This window comes from Drosophila yakuba, chromosome X (genome assembly GCF_016746365.2).
Source record: "Drosophila yakuba strain Tai18E2 chromosome X, Prin_Dyak_Tai18E2_2.1, whole genome shotgun sequence".
Lineage (NCBI taxonomy): Eukaryota > Metazoa > Arthropoda > Insecta > Diptera > Drosophilidae > Drosophila > Drosophila yakuba.
The window spans coordinates 6265490-6284028 of NC_052526.2; the positions used below are offsets into that span (position 1 = coordinate 6265490).

At 41.4% G+C, this 18539-nt stretch overlaps 1 protein-coding gene across 1 annotated transcript; it reads left to right on the top strand.

Annotated features, from left to right (window-relative positions):
- The first annotated feature begins 2309 nt into the window (after window positions 1-2309).
- Window positions 2310-17348, top strand: LOC6524413 (ras guanine nucleotide exchange factor P). The gene is made up of 2 exons (XM_002100235.4): window positions 2310-3481; window positions 15653-17348. The coding sequence occupies exons 1-2, from the start codon at window positions 3099-3101 to the stop codon at window positions 16587-16589; spliced, it is 1320 nt and encodes a 439-aa protein (XP_002100271.1). The 5' UTR covers window positions 2310-3098; the 3' UTR covers window positions 16590-17348.
- The last annotated feature ends 1191 nt before the right edge of the window (window positions 17349-18539 follow it).

The following is an 18539-nucleotide window of genomic DNA, read 5'->3' on the forward strand; positions in this document are numbered from 1 at the left end:
TTTTTGGCTTCTTTTGTTATCGGGCAGCAAATTGAAAGCAATAAATACTTAATTGTTAGCTTGTTGGTCATGTTGGTGTTGTTGTCGCTGCTGCCGCTTAATTACGTAATTCCGAACTTATCTGGGCGACTTTAAAAAAATGCAAAAGAGCGCCAAGCGTGTGGCAATGCGAATAGAAATGGAAGCGATGCAGCGAATGAGCGGGCAAAAGGGAGAGCGGGATGAAAAATGAAAAAGGAATGGGGCGCGAAAGAAATCAAAACGGTCCATTAAAAGAGCACAAGAGACAGACATTATGAGCAGCGGAGGGGAAAAAATGTAAGACCATAGAAAATTCGTAATATCAAAAGTAGGTGCAAGCCAAATGAATTAAGTACATCTGCATTAAACTCATGAGTAATTTATAAAATGCACTGTCCAAAACAAAAATAATGAACGTATGTACACATAAAAGTGTGTATATGTACATATTTATTTGTGGTGGCATTGTAAAAAATGAACTACTGAGATCGAGTTGATGGCAATTTACCAAGAAATGCGCACAGGCAAATGTGTATGGCTTATTTGTCCTCTTGTGACACAATTAGCTGATAAACTTCCTGACGTTTTTCCCCGCAGCCTCTTGCAAATATGAATCATCGTCGACATGGGAGCTTTTGTTTCGGGGAATTTCAATTATGAATAAACAAAATCAAAACGAGAACTTCACTTCTTGCGTCTAAACACTTTGCACAAACACAGCCAAACCCTATGTATATATGTATATACATATGTATGTATGTCGTCATCGTGAGCAGCAGACGTCATCGTCAGCGGCGCCTTAATAATAGTACACAAAAATGATAAACAAAGATCCCCCCACTCACAGTCCAGGAATCCCTGCCCGACCCGACCCCCTTTTCCACCCACAACGCACGCTCATGAACTCTTCCCTTTCTCTCGCACTCGCACTCTCTTTGTTTGAGTGCAAATTTGCATTGTCTCTTTGTGCTCGCAACAAACAAATGTATGTATGTATGGTATGTATATTCATGCACACATAAGTGCGCACATAATCACACACGCTGACGAGTGCCAAACTGACCTCACAATTGTTGTTGTTACGATTATTTGTGCCCGCTTTCTTGCTTTTGTTGTTGTTTTTTGGATCATGCTAAAACTGTAAATTGAGATGAACTTGTTGAAGGGGGTGCGGCGAGCGGTAAGCGTGAAGCGGGAGACGTGGAAGGGGGTTGATTTGGGCTTGCATTTCAAAACATCAAATACAAAACATACATACATAGTTTATAGACCTTCTACAGCGTGTAATCATAAACACACATACATATGTATACATACATACATGCATATGTACATACATATTTAAGACAACATTTAAAAATCTATGCTACTTGGATTCTGATTCGCAAAACAGACTATACAAGCCACTCTATAAGCATGAGCATATGTGTGTATATCATTTTGTAAAACCCGTTAAGCCGATAAGTTCAAGGGGTTACCCCGATGCCTAATTTGGCAACTTCAATGAATTCGAATGATGCCATGTCCCCGTGTCGCCCGTGTGGATTTCTCAATTAGCAGTTAGTTGCCCTCAAGTGAAGGTGAGTGCCTTAGGAAGTATTTTGCATATCCAAATCCAGCCAAAGTCACTATTTTTACATAATAAAGGGGGCAGGAGCAACAACTATGCGGATTATGCTCATCACCCAACCGCCTAACCGCCTAGCCACCCAACCACCCACGACAACACAAACACACCACCCACTGACCAGCGATTTGCTTCCGTTACAAATGAGTAAAATCTTTGCGACAAATATATGTATGTACATAGACAAACACTTGTGCACAGTGGAGGTGGAGAGAATAGCACTGAAAGCGTAATAAAATTTAATATAATAATAACACACGTGGGAATTTTGCAAAATGTTGCCATTTTGAACTGTATATAGTTGAAACTGAGTGACCTCGAATTAGTTTGTTAAGACTGTAAATTAGGCATATGATTTCCACCTAATTTGGTTAATACAGAGCACCCAGCTAAAGTAAATCAGTACATTTTGCTTGAGAGGATTGCCCCAACAACTTTAATTTAAGCGCCTAGGTGTTATTATTTGTGTGCCTCAGCTGTGTGTATGCATGTAAAAATACGCACGTAGGCCAGTCGCTCTCTCTCACACTCTCTCTTAGGCGCTCTCTTAAGTCACTTCCGTTTGAACGCAAACATCTGTGCGCTCTGCCGCCGCGGGCAGAGGCAGCGACGCGACTGCGGCATCGGCTGCGAGCGAACGTCTTTCATTCAGCGTTTGCGTTTTTTATTTCGTTTCGAACGCGAGAACCGTGCGGACGTGTGCGGTTGAAACAGAAACCGAAACAGTAAGCCACGGTGACCAAGCACCAAGTTCTCTTCACGCTCTCGCCGCCGCCTCACCCCTCACCTTTAACCCTCAACAGGCGGCCACCGAAAAATTAGAGGAGACCACTAAGAAATAGAAACAATTAATGTGAAGCCCCCGCCCCGCCCCCTCTGCAATTTTGAGTCAATTGTGTGCCTAAAACCAAACAAACAAACTTTGCAATTTTTGTTGAATTTTTTTTTGTGTTTGACTAAATAGCGTAAGCAAGTGCAAGTTCTTTAAAAAAAAAACTCGAAAATTCAAAAGTCCTGGATTATTTTGAATTTTGCCAAACTTCAAAGACAACAACAAAAAGCGGCAGGCTCCACTAACGGTAAACAGCCAAGTGAAATCTCAGGCAAGGCAAAAAACAAAAAAAAAACAAATCAGCAAAAAGAAAAGAAAAAGCAAAGTCAGACAGAAGAAGAAGAAGCAGCAGTAGCACCAGCAGCAGCAGCAAGTGCAAGAGAGCAAAAAGAGCTCGAAAAAGAGAGCGTGTGTGCGTGTGCGAGCCGAGTGTGTGTGTGACTTCCTTGTTTCAAGTAATTTATTGAAAATCACCCGAATCAAAATCAAATTTTGCAAATCAAGGCAGCTAAGTTGTTTGCCCTCAAGGAAAGAAAACGCCGAAAAGACAAGCAAGACCAGTAAACGAGCGAATAAGGCACATACAACAATTACATACTCTTGCTTGAAAAACGCACAATGACCTTGCCCACAAACACACACGCATCTGCAAACGACGGCGGCAGCGGCCACAACAACAACCACAATCACAGCAACATTAACAATAACAACAACAACAGTAGCAGCAGCAGCGACGAAGACTCGGACATGTTTGGACCACCCCGCTGCTCGCCGCCCATCGGCTACCACCATCACCGTTCCCGGGTGCCCATGATCTCCCCCAAGCTGCGACAGCGCGAGGAGCGCAAGCGGATCCTCCAGCTCTGCGCCCACAAGCTGGAGCGGATCAAGGACTCGGAGGCGAACCTGCGCCGCAGCGTCTGCATCAACAACACCTACTGCCGCCTCACCGACGAGCTGCGGCGCGAGAAGCAGATGCGCTACCTCCAGAATCTGCCCAGGTGAGTCTACAGTCCTTAGTGCTCCACAACAACTACCTGACCCACAACGAGAACATAACCCCCAAATACTTAGCTCAAGTGATTAACTAGCAGTGCTCTGTGAATATATATATGTATATCAGTATGAATAGCTTTAGTATGCATATATTGGCTGCAAGCCAGTGACCTTAATTATAAACCTACGGCGATTAGTCAGTGCAACGATCCAGTTGCTTAGCTCTTGCATAAGAAGTGCCAATCGCCAGTGATCTTTTACATGGGGCGAAGATAGATGCGAGTTATGAGATACTAGTGTGTAGTTCGTAGTTTGTTAGGAAGTCAATACAATTGGCAGTTAGAGATCCACTTCAGTTTGGAGGTATGATTGAAATAGGATGCTCATCAAACAATGTTTCTAGTGTGTTTGTTACATTTCCAGCGACGACTTACTCAGCAAGTTAGCTGTTTCTATTTTTAAATGCAGTTACTCAAAGCTTAGCTACAAACAGAAAACCCAGTGAGTTACGGTGTCCGGCTTTTGAAATATGAATATCTTTTTTCAGTTTACAGCAGTGTTGCTTGTAAAAAAGGAATGTATTTGCTCATAAATTTGGACGAAACAGTAGATGTAGATGCCCTTCTTCAGCGCACAAACCGCTTGAACCAATTATATTTACATTTCCACACATTTGACCAGGAATTATTTGGCAGAGAATTGAAAATTCCCAGGCATTGTTGAGTAGTTAAGCCGCCATGTAAAATGGATTTGCAATTCAGCAATTATGCCTTCAAGTCAACCCAATTAAGAGACGCAATTTTGTGGCATTTGCGTGGCGTTTGTTCCTTATTCGCTTCCATATTCACATTCACATTTAGGATTCAGATTAAGATTCAAATTCGTATTCGGTTTGCCTGAACGAACAAGCGAACCCAAAGGTCGACCTAAACGCCCTAAACACGGCTGAAAAGAAAAAACCCTTTGATACCTGATACCTGATACAGTATGCAAATTTGGCCAAATAAATTAACTCATTATGCGAGTGGGTGGAGTGTGTCTCGCAATATTATTTCAACCTCCAGTGCAGGTTACACTCATAATCATCATCTTCATCATTGTGACGAGCTTGGCAATGATGATGTGTATGTCATGTGAACTGTGAACTTGGGGGCGACGCCCACGCGGCGGATGCTTGATTTGTTTTTGTATTTGCCCTTTTAAAGTGCGTGGTGCGGTGCGTATTGTGCTCCTCGCACATGCATACGCATCTATACATACACATATTTTTATATATATCTACAGCTAAAGCTACAGCTTTGGCTATACACAGATGTGCGGTTGCCTGGGTTTTAAAGGTTAAGAGTTGAGAGTGGGCGACTTTGCTCTTTTCCCAGTTGCGTGGCATTTGCGGTAGTTAAAACTGAAAGCTGAATACTGAATGCTGAAAACTGAAAACTGAATAGTAAGCAAATGCGATAATGCAAGGTGTTGAGATGTATATTTTTAGAGATGTGTGTGTGTGCGATGCAACCGTAACCGAACGATGGCTGTCGTATAGTAGCAGTGAGTGAAAATGGAAGGTTTGCGATGGGATGAGGGGGTAGGAGTTTCGAACACCTAATCGGCAGCAATGTTGAATGATTGCTGATTTTATGGCTGTATTTGGAATTGGGACTTCGATTTGATAATGATTATTACTTCACTAGCTCAAACCGTAATTTGCTACAATTTGTATCCGTGCTCCCAACTAGCACAAAGTGTCAGTTTTGCAGTGCCAACGATGATGCAATTATTCAGGCCCAAATACAAATACAAATACTAAGCAGCAGCATTTTCTATGGCTTCCATAAGGACTGTCTGCCCCTTTCCACTGGCTGGTCAATGCTCAATGCCGATGATACTGCAATGTTGCAGCAACAATCCGACAGATCCGAATATATACTTGTGAAGATACAATGGGAGGGATGGGGGAATATACATACATGCATTCGTTCATACAGTTCATACAGATACGGATACAAACACAAGGAAAGCGGCATATTTCATAGCCAACAACATTCAGGCCAAGCTCAGGCCAAAAACCAAAGAAAACCCAAAGCGAGAAGCAAAAAGCAGCGCAAAACGAGCAGCCAGCGAGCCACCAAAGCAATGCAAAGCAAAGCACAGAAAAAGCAAAGCAAAGCAAACCAAACCGAACCGAACCAAAGCAAAGCACAAAAAAAAAGCAAAGCAAAAGCGTAGCATAGCTAAACGCAGATACTCAGAGACATAAAAACGCGACACGAAAACGAAACTAAAAACAGAAAACAGAGGAGAAGCCCAACGGAAACAATGGAAAAAGTAGTTTGGGCCAGTAATTAGGAAAATATAAAAAAGGTCCCAGATAAATGGAAAAAAAACCCAGTGGGCATAGAGCTGTTGGGCTACTTACCCATCTAATTGCAATAAACTGTAGATTGTAGATTATCCAAATGGGCTTGAAAGATATCAGTATATCTAAAGATACTTCGTGCCAGATGCATAGATACTTTGGCTGCAGCTTTAAATGAAATGTGAAAAATACAACAAATGAACCGAATAATTAGTTTCGTAACAGAAAGATGCTTACATTTCGCATAATGAGCGGACAATATTAAATATATTACTAACTAATAATCGGAGATAATCAATGCATTCACGGTTTGTGCAATGCACCAAAATGAAAACACAATTGATATGTTAAATATGCAACCAATAACCAATTGAAACCCCAAAAGATAACAGCAAACACATTCCACTTAATCAATCAAAACACAAAAAAAAAAAATTAAATTAAATACAGGAACACAAATGCACACACGCATCGTGCAAAACGAGAAGAAAAAAAAAACGGCAGGAAAAAAAGGAATAACGAAAGAAATCAAAGCCAGCAAATAGGAATTTTTACATATAGACAAGCAGACAAATGCTGGTCTGTCTCTGAATCGTTTTTTATATTTTTTTTAATTTTGTATCTGCTGTTGGTGTGCGCTAAAAACCAAACAAAACAAAAACAAAACAAGAAAACGTTGCGCTCGTTGAAATAATCACGTTCCACTTGCAACAAAAACGAAAAAAGCAGCCGCAACAACAACAAAGAGGCGACGATAGCCAAAGCAATTGTTGTTGTTTTTATGGGCACATGCCAACAACACCAGCAACAACAACAAAAGCAAAAGCAGAAACGACTAAAGCAACAACAACATCCAGTGCACTAAACCTTCAGACTTTGCCAACACATAAACGTTTGTATCTGTGTGTCATTATTTTCGTCTTGCCTTTTCCACACGTTCGCTGCGTCTTTTACCCTATTTTTTGTTGTATTTTTTTTTTTTGTTAATTTTTTAGGAATATGTAGCTGCATTTTTTACTTTAAAGAAACATATGTTGTGCACTTTTTTTTGTGCAGTTGCTAATTTGAGTAGCAAGAAGTGCTGGAAAATGAATTATCTTTTTATGTACTATATATACACAGTGCATATAGGCCAAAATAGCTGTTGTACAATAAGCCATAAACCACTCGATTATAAAAAAGCACTAAGATATTACGAAAAGGATATATTTATTATTAAAGGATATATTTTAGCTTGCGCTCTTTGTGCAACCACTTCCTTAGCCGTTAAGTGGCGCCACGCCTGTGTATTTTTGTATCTTAAGCCACCTGCTCTCGGTCATAGATAATCTATTTATCTCCCTATCATCGGCGCGCTTGCTTTCTTTATTTCTCCTTCTTGTGGACCGCTTGCTCGTTTGCTTTCTTTCATCAGAGAGGAGAAAACAAACAAACAAACAAACTAACTAACAATTCAACATACCGTTACACGCTTTGCAAAGTTAATTCATCGCCGATTTTCCTTTTGGCCAGCGCCTCGCGTTTCCGTTTTTGCTTTTGCCTTTATGCTTTTGCTGTGTGCTCTGTGCTTTCTGCTTTGTTTGACATGTTTTCTCTTCGCCCCTTTGCACAAAACCAACACGTACGCACACTGAATATGTGGATGTGAAATGGCATGGCATGGAAATGGAATGGAATGTGTGTATGGTGTATTTTATGCTCATGTGTTTATTATTACTCTGTTGCTTTCCTGCTGTAGCTGCAATCGATAATTTAATTACGAACAAAAATATGTTAAACGGTGAAATTGAAATAAGCACAGGCGTTTATAAGTGGTATTAAACACACAAGTGGACACACTTGTACATATCTACATGTCCATGTATGCACACATACACATCCATGTGTATTTAGAGTGCGAGCAGGATGAGGATATGCCGCCGGAGATAGCGATGGACGATAAGTTATCGCTGATTGTCGACCATGCTTTTGCATGCGCTTATCGTTCTGCAATGCGGCAATCCGGCAATCAAATTTGCTCATCGATTGATTTGCATTGCATTGCGTTATTGCACTTGCATTCTTAAGGATAAAAATAAAAAACCTGTTTTTAAAACTAGGATACTCCCATAAAATGAAATATTTGTTAGCTAGAAAGAGGGAGGGGGAGTACCACTTCAAATTACGAACACTTTTTGGTTCAAAGTTGAAATTTGCCCTATGGGCAAACTGAAGCTGAACAAGACGGGTTTTTAGGCGGTGTTGCGTTGCGTTTCGTTGCGGACGACGGTAGTTTGGGGAAGTTTATCTACACAATATCCACGCTGCTCGTTGCTTATGCATCCGCTCGCTGAAATGAAATCCATACAAATTGCTGTTACTGCTGCTGCCTTGCCTGCCTTCTTTTTATGCATTTTAAACACTCTCGACAATACGCCAAGCAGCACCGCTCACTACAACAACTACAATGACTACAACAAGTACAACAACAACGATGGCAATAACTACAACAATAACCAGAGAAACTACAAGAGCATTAACGACAGACAGCAGCAGCAACAACAACAACTGTGGATGGAATACCAAAGCGCAGCACAGCAGCAGAAAAAAGAATAAATATACAGTTGCGAAAAAAATAATAGCACCACCATACCTTTTTTTGTTATTGATCAAATAAATTAAGGTTGGGGTACCGATAGAACCAAATACTGATTTTTCGCATAATGCTAGATATTTTTCCCATCCAAAAATTAAAAAAAAAATTTGAATTGTTTATACCTTAATTTTTTATAATTTTTTTTGGGCGGCAAGGTCTAAAATGAGGCGAAAAAAAAAATAGCACCACTATCGATTTTTTCAAATAATCAATAATTATCGAAGGATTGCTTTGGTAAAAAGCATGTGGTTATTAAACTTGACACTTAATCTATTATTTCGAAAATGATTTTTAAAAAATTTCCTTTAAAAAATCATTAAAATGGGACGTGGAAAGCACTGCACTGAAGAAAAACGTGACTTGATCAAAAAACTCATTTCTGAAGGAAAATCTTTTAGAAATATTGGCCAAATCCTTCAATGCTCAAACAAAATTATAGGAAATGTAATCACCTACAACGAGAATCCCGAAAAACGTGGGAAAAAACAATCATTGGGCACCCATCTCTTCAAAAGGCTATTGCCCGAGAGCAAGAAGGATCCATTTAAAGCTCCTACCGAACTGAAAAAGGATCTCAACATATCCGCAACAGTGCAAACAGTTCACACATGTCTAAGGGAACATAGTTTAAAAGGCTGTAGTCCAAGGAAAGGTCCTTTTTTTAAATGGGAGACACATACCCAAGCGCATTAAGTTCGTCAAGGAACATTTAAATTGGCCATGCGAAAGATGGACGAACTTTTTATTGTCAGATGAGAGCAAGGTGGTTTTTTTTGGTGGCAATGGATCTTGATCGAATGTAAGGCGCCCTAGGAACACCGAATATAAGCCAAACGACACAGTAGAAGCAATTAAACACGGCGGATCCAGTGTAATGGTATGGGCATGTTTTTCTTACTATGGAGTTGGACCAATACATTGGATAAAACCATAATGGATCAGCATGTGTATGTGGATATTTTGGAAACGGTTATGCTACCCTTTGCTGAATATGATATGCCGCTAAAATAGGTCTTCCAACAAGACAATGACCCCAAGCATACCAGCAGGAAAGCCAAGGAATGGTTCCAAAATAGATCAGTTCATGTTCTGGAGTGGCCTGCGCAGTCGCCAGACCTCAATCCCATCGAAAACCTTTGGTCGAATATTAAAAAGGCAGTTGAAGCTTTTAAGCCAACTAATAAGGAAAGCCTATGGACCGAGATTAAGGAGTCCTGGAGCAATATAACCCCAAAACGGTGCCAGGACCTGGTTGACTCCATGCCAAAGCGTTGCGCAGCTGTTATTGCTAATAAAGGATACACTACCAAACACTAAATTAATGGGATCGGCGTAGTTTTAATATACAATCACTTGTTATTAATGAATTTGTTACTGTTAAGTTTATATTTTATGTTTAAAGCATTTTTTATGAAGTGGTGCTATTATTTTTTTCGCCCTTTTTTGTCATTTTTCATAAAGTTCCTTAAATAAGTTAAGAATTCATAGAACAATTGTGATTTTTTTTTCATTTCCTAAAAAGTGAATTGTTTAACCTTTCTAAAAAGGTATTTCAGATCCTTTTAAACCCAAAATTGTAGGTAGGAGACTTATTCAAAGTTTTACTGGGCAAGTGGTGCCATTTTTTTTTTCGCAGCTGTATATCTGTAATCATGGCGGCTCCTCCGCACCACAAAAAGGGAGACAGATATTAGTGAACAGCTAGGAAATACCGAAGATACTTAAAAGTACCTAAATCCGAAATCTGAAATCCGACAACTGGAACTACCAGCCAAATACAAATACAAATACTAGCTGAAGATCTAGCACAAAGCTCAGTCGAAGTACAAAGTAGCGAAGAAACGCTCTTATTCAATCGCTTACCAATCTGTCTTCGGAAGACGACCCCCAACCCCCCCTTCCTTCCTTCCTTTCTCCTTTTGGTAGCCGCCCCCTTCCCCTCTGCCACTCACCACATCGGCGTATCACTAATACACCCGCAGCGGCAGACATCATTGCATAGCAGTGCATAGCATAGCATTTTGTGTAACCCACTCAGGCCGCCCCATTTTGTGGCGTCGTCGTAATAATTTCGCGACTGCGACGACGTTTTTATAGTTTTCTGTTTTTGCTTCTTTGCTGTTTGGGGCTGCTATCTTTTCTCTTGTCTCCTTTCCCCTGGGCTTTTCGTGTTTTTTTTTTTTTTTTTTTTTTTTGCTTTTATTGTTGTGATTCCGATTCGGATTTGGAATCGTGTGCCGCCACTTTTTTCTTTATTATTTCCATCTTACCATCTATTCGGTAACGCGAATTGCACCACCACTATCTACCTTTTTGCAAGCAAGCCAACCGTTCTATTTTAGTAATACTCATGACCTATTATGATACTTCGGAGACACAAAAAAACGATTTTTAGCAAAAATTCAATATTTACGATTAGTATTTTCGGCAAATGGTCTAAATGGCTAAAAATGGTCAGAAAGTTAAAAGAATTACATTTCTGTACTCCTAATTACCAATACTAACCAACCAAATTACTTTTTGACCGACTTTGTTAAAATATGTCAAAAATTGCAAAAAATGGAATCGCCTTTTGAGGACACCGTTCGATTGGAAATTTAATTACGAACTCAACGAGGTATAACATTCCATAATCAGACAATTATTTTTCAAGTTTTGGCCAAAATGCATTGGCAAGCTATGCATTTTTGCATAGATCGATTACGTCAATTGCTATCGCGCTATTCTTGCTGTTATGAGTTATGCTTTTATCACCATTGTTTTGTGCTTAGAATGCTTAGAACCAGAAGCATTCGATTATACAAAATATACACCAGGTAAACTGAGCTGGTGGGATAAAGATTGGGTGAATAGCAACTAGCTTCAGTAGCTCCAGTGGCTTCGGTAGCTTCCAGTACCTTCGTACATTCAGTACATTCACGCCGCTGTTATTGTCTACCCGCCGCTTATACGAGAGTATTACTTTTAATTGTTTTTCAGTTCCCGCCCACCAGCCCTGCGACACGCGCGCGCCTTTCGTCCCCTTCTCCCCCCTTCTTTTTTCGCGCATTCCCCCCTTTTGCTTTTTTGTTTTTGCGCCAATCAAGTTATCAGAGAGAAGCTCGGACTGATAAGCAGATACAGATACAGATACAGATACACGACGTGTGCGGATGGATGGTGATAAAGTTGAGGTGTTGCTGGGGATATATTCAGCTCAGGTGCCAAGGTTTCTGGTTTTTTTTTTTCTTTTTTATTTTTTATTATGTTGTAATGGAATTTTCAAACCTAAACGAAGCGTATCGAACCGAACCGAACTGAGGTGCTCCGCTTTTGCTGCCTTTTCTTTTGTGCATAAATGTTGATCTTTTAAAGTTTGTGTTTTTATGTTCATTTGATGCATGCGCATTTGTGAATGTGATCGCTTAAACGAATTGAACAGCTTATTGGGATTTTTTCTGGATATTTAAACCACAAGTCCATATAAATTGTGCAAGTAGGTTTTGTGTGTGTGTGTGTTTTTGGCCCTTTTCAAAAGGAAAGAAGCCTGCGAAATGAAGTTGTCTTTGACACGAAACTGCCATCGCCCCATGTGGCTTTGCCACGCCCCACTTCAGAGGTCCCTCTCCTGCCATTCGCCGCCCGCTCTTCCGGCTCGTTTGTAGTCCCTCCCTCCTTACCCCCCGCTTCCTCCTGCTTCGTCCTTCTGCCCCCCAACCCCCGCCCCCTGCGCAAACACGGCCCAAGTCAAAAGCGCGCTCAATGACCCCCAACAGCGTCCTACATTCGCGACTTGGCGCCCCTTTTCCACCGCCCTTTCACCCCCGCCTTTTCCACGCGAAGCAAACCCCCCCACCGTGCTGTTGCTCCCCTTTTTTCTTTTTTTTCCCCATTTTTTTGCCTCTGCTTTTGTGTGCACTTGTCGTTTGACAACGTTTTCGTCTTTCCTTGCCGCTTTCGCTCTTTCATCGCTATTTCTCTTTCTCGCTTTCCCTTTCCCCCCCTCCCCGCACCTTTGCCATTGCCTTCCTCTTGTCAAGTGCAGCAGGGAAATCCTTTCCCCCCTCGCCGCTATTCACCCCCCTCGCTGTGTCGTCCAGATTTCAATTCGATTAATCAAAAATGAAATACAGGTCAGCCATGTGTGAGTCGCAGGAAGAATTGAATTGCATTGAATTGAAGTGCCGCACCTTTAAAACTATAGACGCGCCAACTATGTAGTTAAACTTGCCACCGTCGCACTTCATTGTTTTCGGGCCAAAACGGAATTCGTCGAATGGGCCTACGCACTATACTCACTATACACTGTATGTGGTAGCACATGGAAAACGTTGCTTAAAGAGCCTTGAACTGGAAACCCCCCAAAATAAATGGAGCGGGCGGGATGGGGTGGTGCGGGGTATGGTGGGGTGGGCAAACAAACAAAAGCAAAGGTTGACCAAGTTTACTTTGGCGGGGGGAGAGAGGCAAGCGGCAAGAGGCAAAGAGATTAACGCGTAATAAGTGTGCCCCAATTTCAGCTTGAATTCAGCGAGGAAGTCGCCACATATTTAATGTGGAACGTGGCATGGATGGGGAGCTTTTTTTTTGGTGGGAAGGGGGAGTGGTGGTTAACGCGAAACGGACCGACAAAAAAAATGAAGTAAAAACATCGAAAACGTGCGCAAAACGAAGACGCAGATAAGACAGTGAGACGAAGGACAAAGAAAGCAAACTAGAAGCGCCAAACCCAAAATTTTTCCCTTTTTCAGTTATCAGTTGTGATATAAATATATATATATATATATACTATATCTGTATCATTAAAAAAAGGTGATGATTTGTGCTAATTGCACGAGGTGAATATGGAATATAACGTATTACTAAACTCGAGCTGACTGATCTGCGCACACTTGGCTGTGTGATTAATCGGGTTTATTAATAGCCTCAAACTGCCGCCCAAAAAACACTGATTAATGCAGGATGCTATATGCCATATGCCACATACTCATCGTGGTCTTTGTAACTGCTTTGTGGTTATTTTAAGATGCATACTCATATCATATCGCATCTGCTCCTTGCAAAATGCATTCCACAAGGTGTCCAGCAATCGTGAGTTTGGAATACTGGCATTGCTAAGTTGCTGGTCAAAGCCACTGTCGTCTTTGGCCATAAAACCGGAACTGGCGGTTAACTGGTGGTGAAATGCTTACCTTTTGCCCTTCGTTCCGGTTGGCAACAGCGAGGCACTGCGATGTATTGGTAACTATCACTAGAATTACCACTACTACTGCTACTACTACTACCATATATCCGCAGGGCCCTTTTTGCATATTTCCTCGGTATTTCTTTCACGCGAGTCAATCCAGTTAAGCTCGCCCGATTTGCGGCTTATTACCATTTAGCCCCACTTGTGGGCCCTCTCTAACTCGATTCGATGTTGTCTCCGCTTTTTGTGGGCCACTTGTGCAATCCGTCGTCGTTGTTGGCCATCTTCTCTGCTGCCTTCTGGCACCTCATTTAAGCCAGCAACTACTGCGTTCAGTGCGCTCTTGGCTGCTTTGGTTGCTTTTGGCTGCTTTTGCCGCTTTTGCTGCTCCCATTTTGTTTCGGCCGTCCATCATTTCAAGTTAACGGTTGCGCGTGCATTAAAAGCAACAGCAGCAACAACGAAACTAACACACTTTGTGCCCCTGCCCCCCCAAAAAGCCCCTCTTTTGGCCCCTTTGTGTTGTACGCTTTCTGGTTTTTTGGTTTCTATAAGTTGAGCGATTTTTTGTTGCTTCTTCGTTTGGGTTTTGTTTCGTATCGTTTCGTTTCGTTTTGTTTTTGTACAGATTCCTCCATACTTTCGCTTTTTTTCCCCCCTCCTCCTCCTCCTCCTCCTCCTGCCCCTTGTATTTTACTTGTGTTTTCTCCGGGGACCCCGCTCCCTTTTGGTATTGCCGCTTTTGCCATTCTTGTTGTCAGTTATATTGCTTTTGTTGCGTCGCTTTAATAGTCAACATTGACATGCTTAGCTGCGCATTTCAATGCGCTGCGTCGTGCTGTGCCCGCCATAGAAAAGCACCCAACACTTCCCCATTTCAGAGTTCCCCTGTTGAACGCACAAATTAGGTGGTTAATCAGGGAATCCACTTTACCTTACCTGTTTGCTCTAATTTGTTAGATTCAGATTCGATTTCAAATTGAGATTTAGTTTGAGATTCAGTTAGAGATTAAGTTTGAGATTCAGTTAAATACAGTTTGAGATTTAGTTAAATACAGTTTGAGATTCAGTTTAAGATACAGTTTGAAATTCAGTTTGAGATACAGTTTAAGATTCAGTTTGAGATTCAGCGTGAGCTTTAGATTGAGATACACATTAAAAAGAATTGCACGCAGTGCCCAAAGTGAGAAAGCCAAAACCAAAAGCCATCCGTCTGTTTTTCAACCTGTGCCGTGTCATTTCTTCTGCCTTACTTCTACAACGTTATTAGTTTGTGTTTTTCCCTTCCGTTATGACCGCCTTTTCTTTTTGCGCTTTATTTTACTTCAAATGCTTGCCATATTGAGCAGAGAAGTAGGGGTAACGAGGGGCGGAGGGGTGGAGGTGTGGAGACGGTGCCCCATACACAGTGATTTTATTGAAAGAGAAATCTACTGAAGTTTACTGAAATTTACTGAAATTACTTCGCTGCTGGTCACCAAGAAAAGCCAAAAGCAAAGCAAAGGGCCCGGTGCCACAGTTGTTAGCCCAGTTAATTAAAAACGTACCCCGACCACCTCGCTCTCCTCCAGCTCAAATCCGCCCGTGAACCCACCCAACCATACGCCCATCATCCCATTCCACTCCACGGGAAAAACCCCTTGGATGTCAGTTAAGTTACGGACGAGGACTGGAATGGAATGGGCGGTGGGTGGGTGGTTACATTATCGAAGGGCGTTGAAATGCTTATGGCGAGATTACAACATTAACTGATTTGACACAACGCTGTGTGGCGTCGAAAGGTGGGATAAAAACAGGATGGGATTTAGCTTGGTTTGTTCTGGTTACGATCTAAAAAACGATATCTAAAAAAACAATCCCTTGTGTTACGTTGCGAAATGAAATGGGGTAAAATGTTTATATCAGAGTTGTGCATTACGTTCTCTGGTTGCAATCCCTGCACTTATGCCATCTTACAGCTTCTGCCACCCACTGTTGACTAACTTTCGCTAACACTTTCTCTCTCTCATCTCTTTTTGCAGAACCAGCGACAGCGGCACAACCACCGAACTGGCGCGTGAGAATCTCTTCCAGCCGAACATGGACGATGCCAAGCCGGCCAGCAATAGCACTACTAGCAATAATATCAATGCCAACGGCAAGCCTTCAACCGCCTTCGCCGATGCCTTTGGCTCCTCAAACGGATCGTCGTCGGGTCGCGGTGGCATTTGCTCCCTGGAGAATCAGCCGCCCGATCGTCAGCAGCTGGGAACGCCCGCTGGAGCCTCCGCGCCCGAGGCGGCCAATTCGGCGCCACTTTCCGTTTCCGGTTCGGCATCGGAACGCGTGAATAACCGGAAACGTCACCTGTCCAGCTGCAATTTGGTCAACGATCTGGAGATACTGGACAGAGAACTGAGCGCCATCAATGCACCCATGCTGCTAATCGATCCGGAGATTACCCAAGGTGCCGAGCAGCTGGAGAAGGCGGCCTTGTCCGCCAGCAGGAAGAGATTGAGGAGCAATAGCAGCAGCGAGGACGAAAGTGATCGCTTGGTCCGCGAGGCTCTGTCCCAGTTCTACATACCGCCTCAGCGCCTGATCTCCGCCATCGAGGAGTGTCCCCTGGATGTGGTCGGCTTGGGTATGGGAATGAATGTGAATGTGGGAGGAATCGGTGGCATCAGTGGCATCGGAGGAGCTGCAGGCGCTGGCGTCGAAGTGTCCGGAAGCAAACGGATGAAGCTGAACGACCATCACCATCTCAACCACCATCACCATTTGCACCATCATCTGGAGCTGGTCGATTTCGATATGAACCAAAACCAAAAGGATTTCGAGGTGATCATGGACGCCTTGAGGCTGGGAACGCCGACGCCGCCGAGCGGCGCAAGCAGCGATTCTTGCGGACAGGCGGCAATGATGAGCGAGTCGGCCAGCGTTTTCCACAATCTGGTGGTCACCTCGTTGGAGACATGAAAGTACCAGTGAATCCCCGAGCAGCAGACAAAGATTAAAGAGTTTAGATTTTATATAAGACATTTGCATACAGTTTTTAAGAGAACATTTAGGCTATGACCCATGTACTAACCTCTAAGCTATTATATAGAAAGGAGCAGAAGATCGGGCGGATTGGCCAGTATTACTCATTAAATGGCAGTCGCGATTTGTACAAACAAAAATACACAAAAATATAGTTGTAGGCAAACAAAAAAAAGCAAACAAAAAAAAAAACAAAAATCAAAGAATTTGTAGTCAAAACAGCAGAAAGAAACAAAAAAAAAAAAAAAAAAAAACCAGAACAATCTATAAGTTAAATTTAAAGCAACTCAACAAAATTCTGTTGTGGTTTCCATTTCGGTTTCGAAAGGAGAGGTCCGTTTAATTAAAAACACTACTTGCAATTAAACGAAAAACTATATTATGTATATGCCAGTGACATTCCACATTTGCTATCCCTACTGAATTTTTGTACTTTCTACACTAACCGCTATCCATTGGATGTTTTAAATATCTCACTCACGGAAAATGTCAAAAACTATGTTGCGTTTGAGAAATATGCGTACATACCTATATATAGTTTACAGAAAACCTCCGATGTTCTCCTAGTCAACAAAAAAAAAAACGAAAGAGAACACACAACACGCTATCCAAAACAAAGAACAACAAAACAAATTCTAAAAAACAAACAATGCAAGGTTTCATTTATTAAATTCCAAACAAACTTCGTTTATTAAACTTAATTGGTTCCCATTTTTTGGCCTGTGCACAAATACAAAGGATGAAGACAATGTTCTAATAAGAAAACTGAGACATGAAAGCAAATGAAAATAGCAATTTAACAAAACAAAACAAAAAACAAAACAAAACCACAAAATATTATACAAAAAAGTGCAATTAGAATTTTTTAAAATATTGAAAGCAAGCCTCAAAAACAAAAACAACAAAAGTGCATTCAAAAAGATTTAAACACAAATCGGGCAAATTAACAAATTATAAAAGTAATAATTAGAATTTAGTAAACAAATTAAGGCGATCAAACAAAAACCACAAAACAAACAAAAAAAAAAAAACAATTTTTTCTTCGAAAAAAATTACGGCTGTGATAGAATTTTAAGTTTTTGGCTAAAACAAAAAACAAACAGAAAAGCAAAAGAAATGAAACCACAAAAAAAATTACAATTTAAAAGAAAACAGAAAGTACTACAAAATATATACCAGGCATTAAATCATGAATATTATGATCTATGTGTAAACGAACATTTAGTATTAGTAAGACAAAAGAAAGGAAAAGAAATGAAAAGAAATGTAATGAAATGAAATGCAAAGAAATGAGGAGAAGAGAAGAGAAACTAATCGAGTAGATGAAAAGCGCGTGCTGTACTTTCTTTCCGCGAGAGAGAAGCGAAAAAGAGAGGATCCCTCGAGTTGCGCTCGCTTGGCTTTCATTGATTTTATATATTTATATATAAATATATATATTTTTTTTTGCATTTTATATAAGTCGCCTCGCCTCGCCTAAGCTTTCGATTTCGTTTCACGTTCCTCGTTCCTCTCGTCCCTCGCTTTTGTTTTCGTTCGCGTCTTTGGCCCAGAAGAAACCAGACCACAAAACCAATCTGTTCCGTTCCGTTCCCCCAATGGAGATAGCCACATCCATAGCCATGGGCAGCGAAGCTAGAAAGATACAGATGCAGATACCGATACAGATGCAGATACAGTATCTGTATACCTTTTTGTTGTAAGCGGGATGCGCAGGGCGACAAGTCAAAGACTCAAGACTCAAAGCATCTAGAGAGAGCAGGTCCTTCATCGATTGCCTTTCCCCATTTCCCACGTTTTCCCCATTTCCCCCGTTTCGACTTTTGTTAATGCTTTAGTTTTTATGATATGATAATTTTTTGATATGTTTATGTAATTGTAATTATC

Excerpts from the sequence above, each read along its gene's own strand:
- LOC6524413 (XM_002100235.4), top strand. The coding sequence starts at position 3,099 with ATGACCTTGCCCACAAACACACACGCATCTGCAAACGACGGCGGCAGC. Across the intron at positions 3,482-15,652 it reads TACCTCCAGAATCTGCCCAG|AACCAGCGACAGCGGCACAA; the intron begins GTGAGTCTACAG and ends CTCTTTTTGCAG.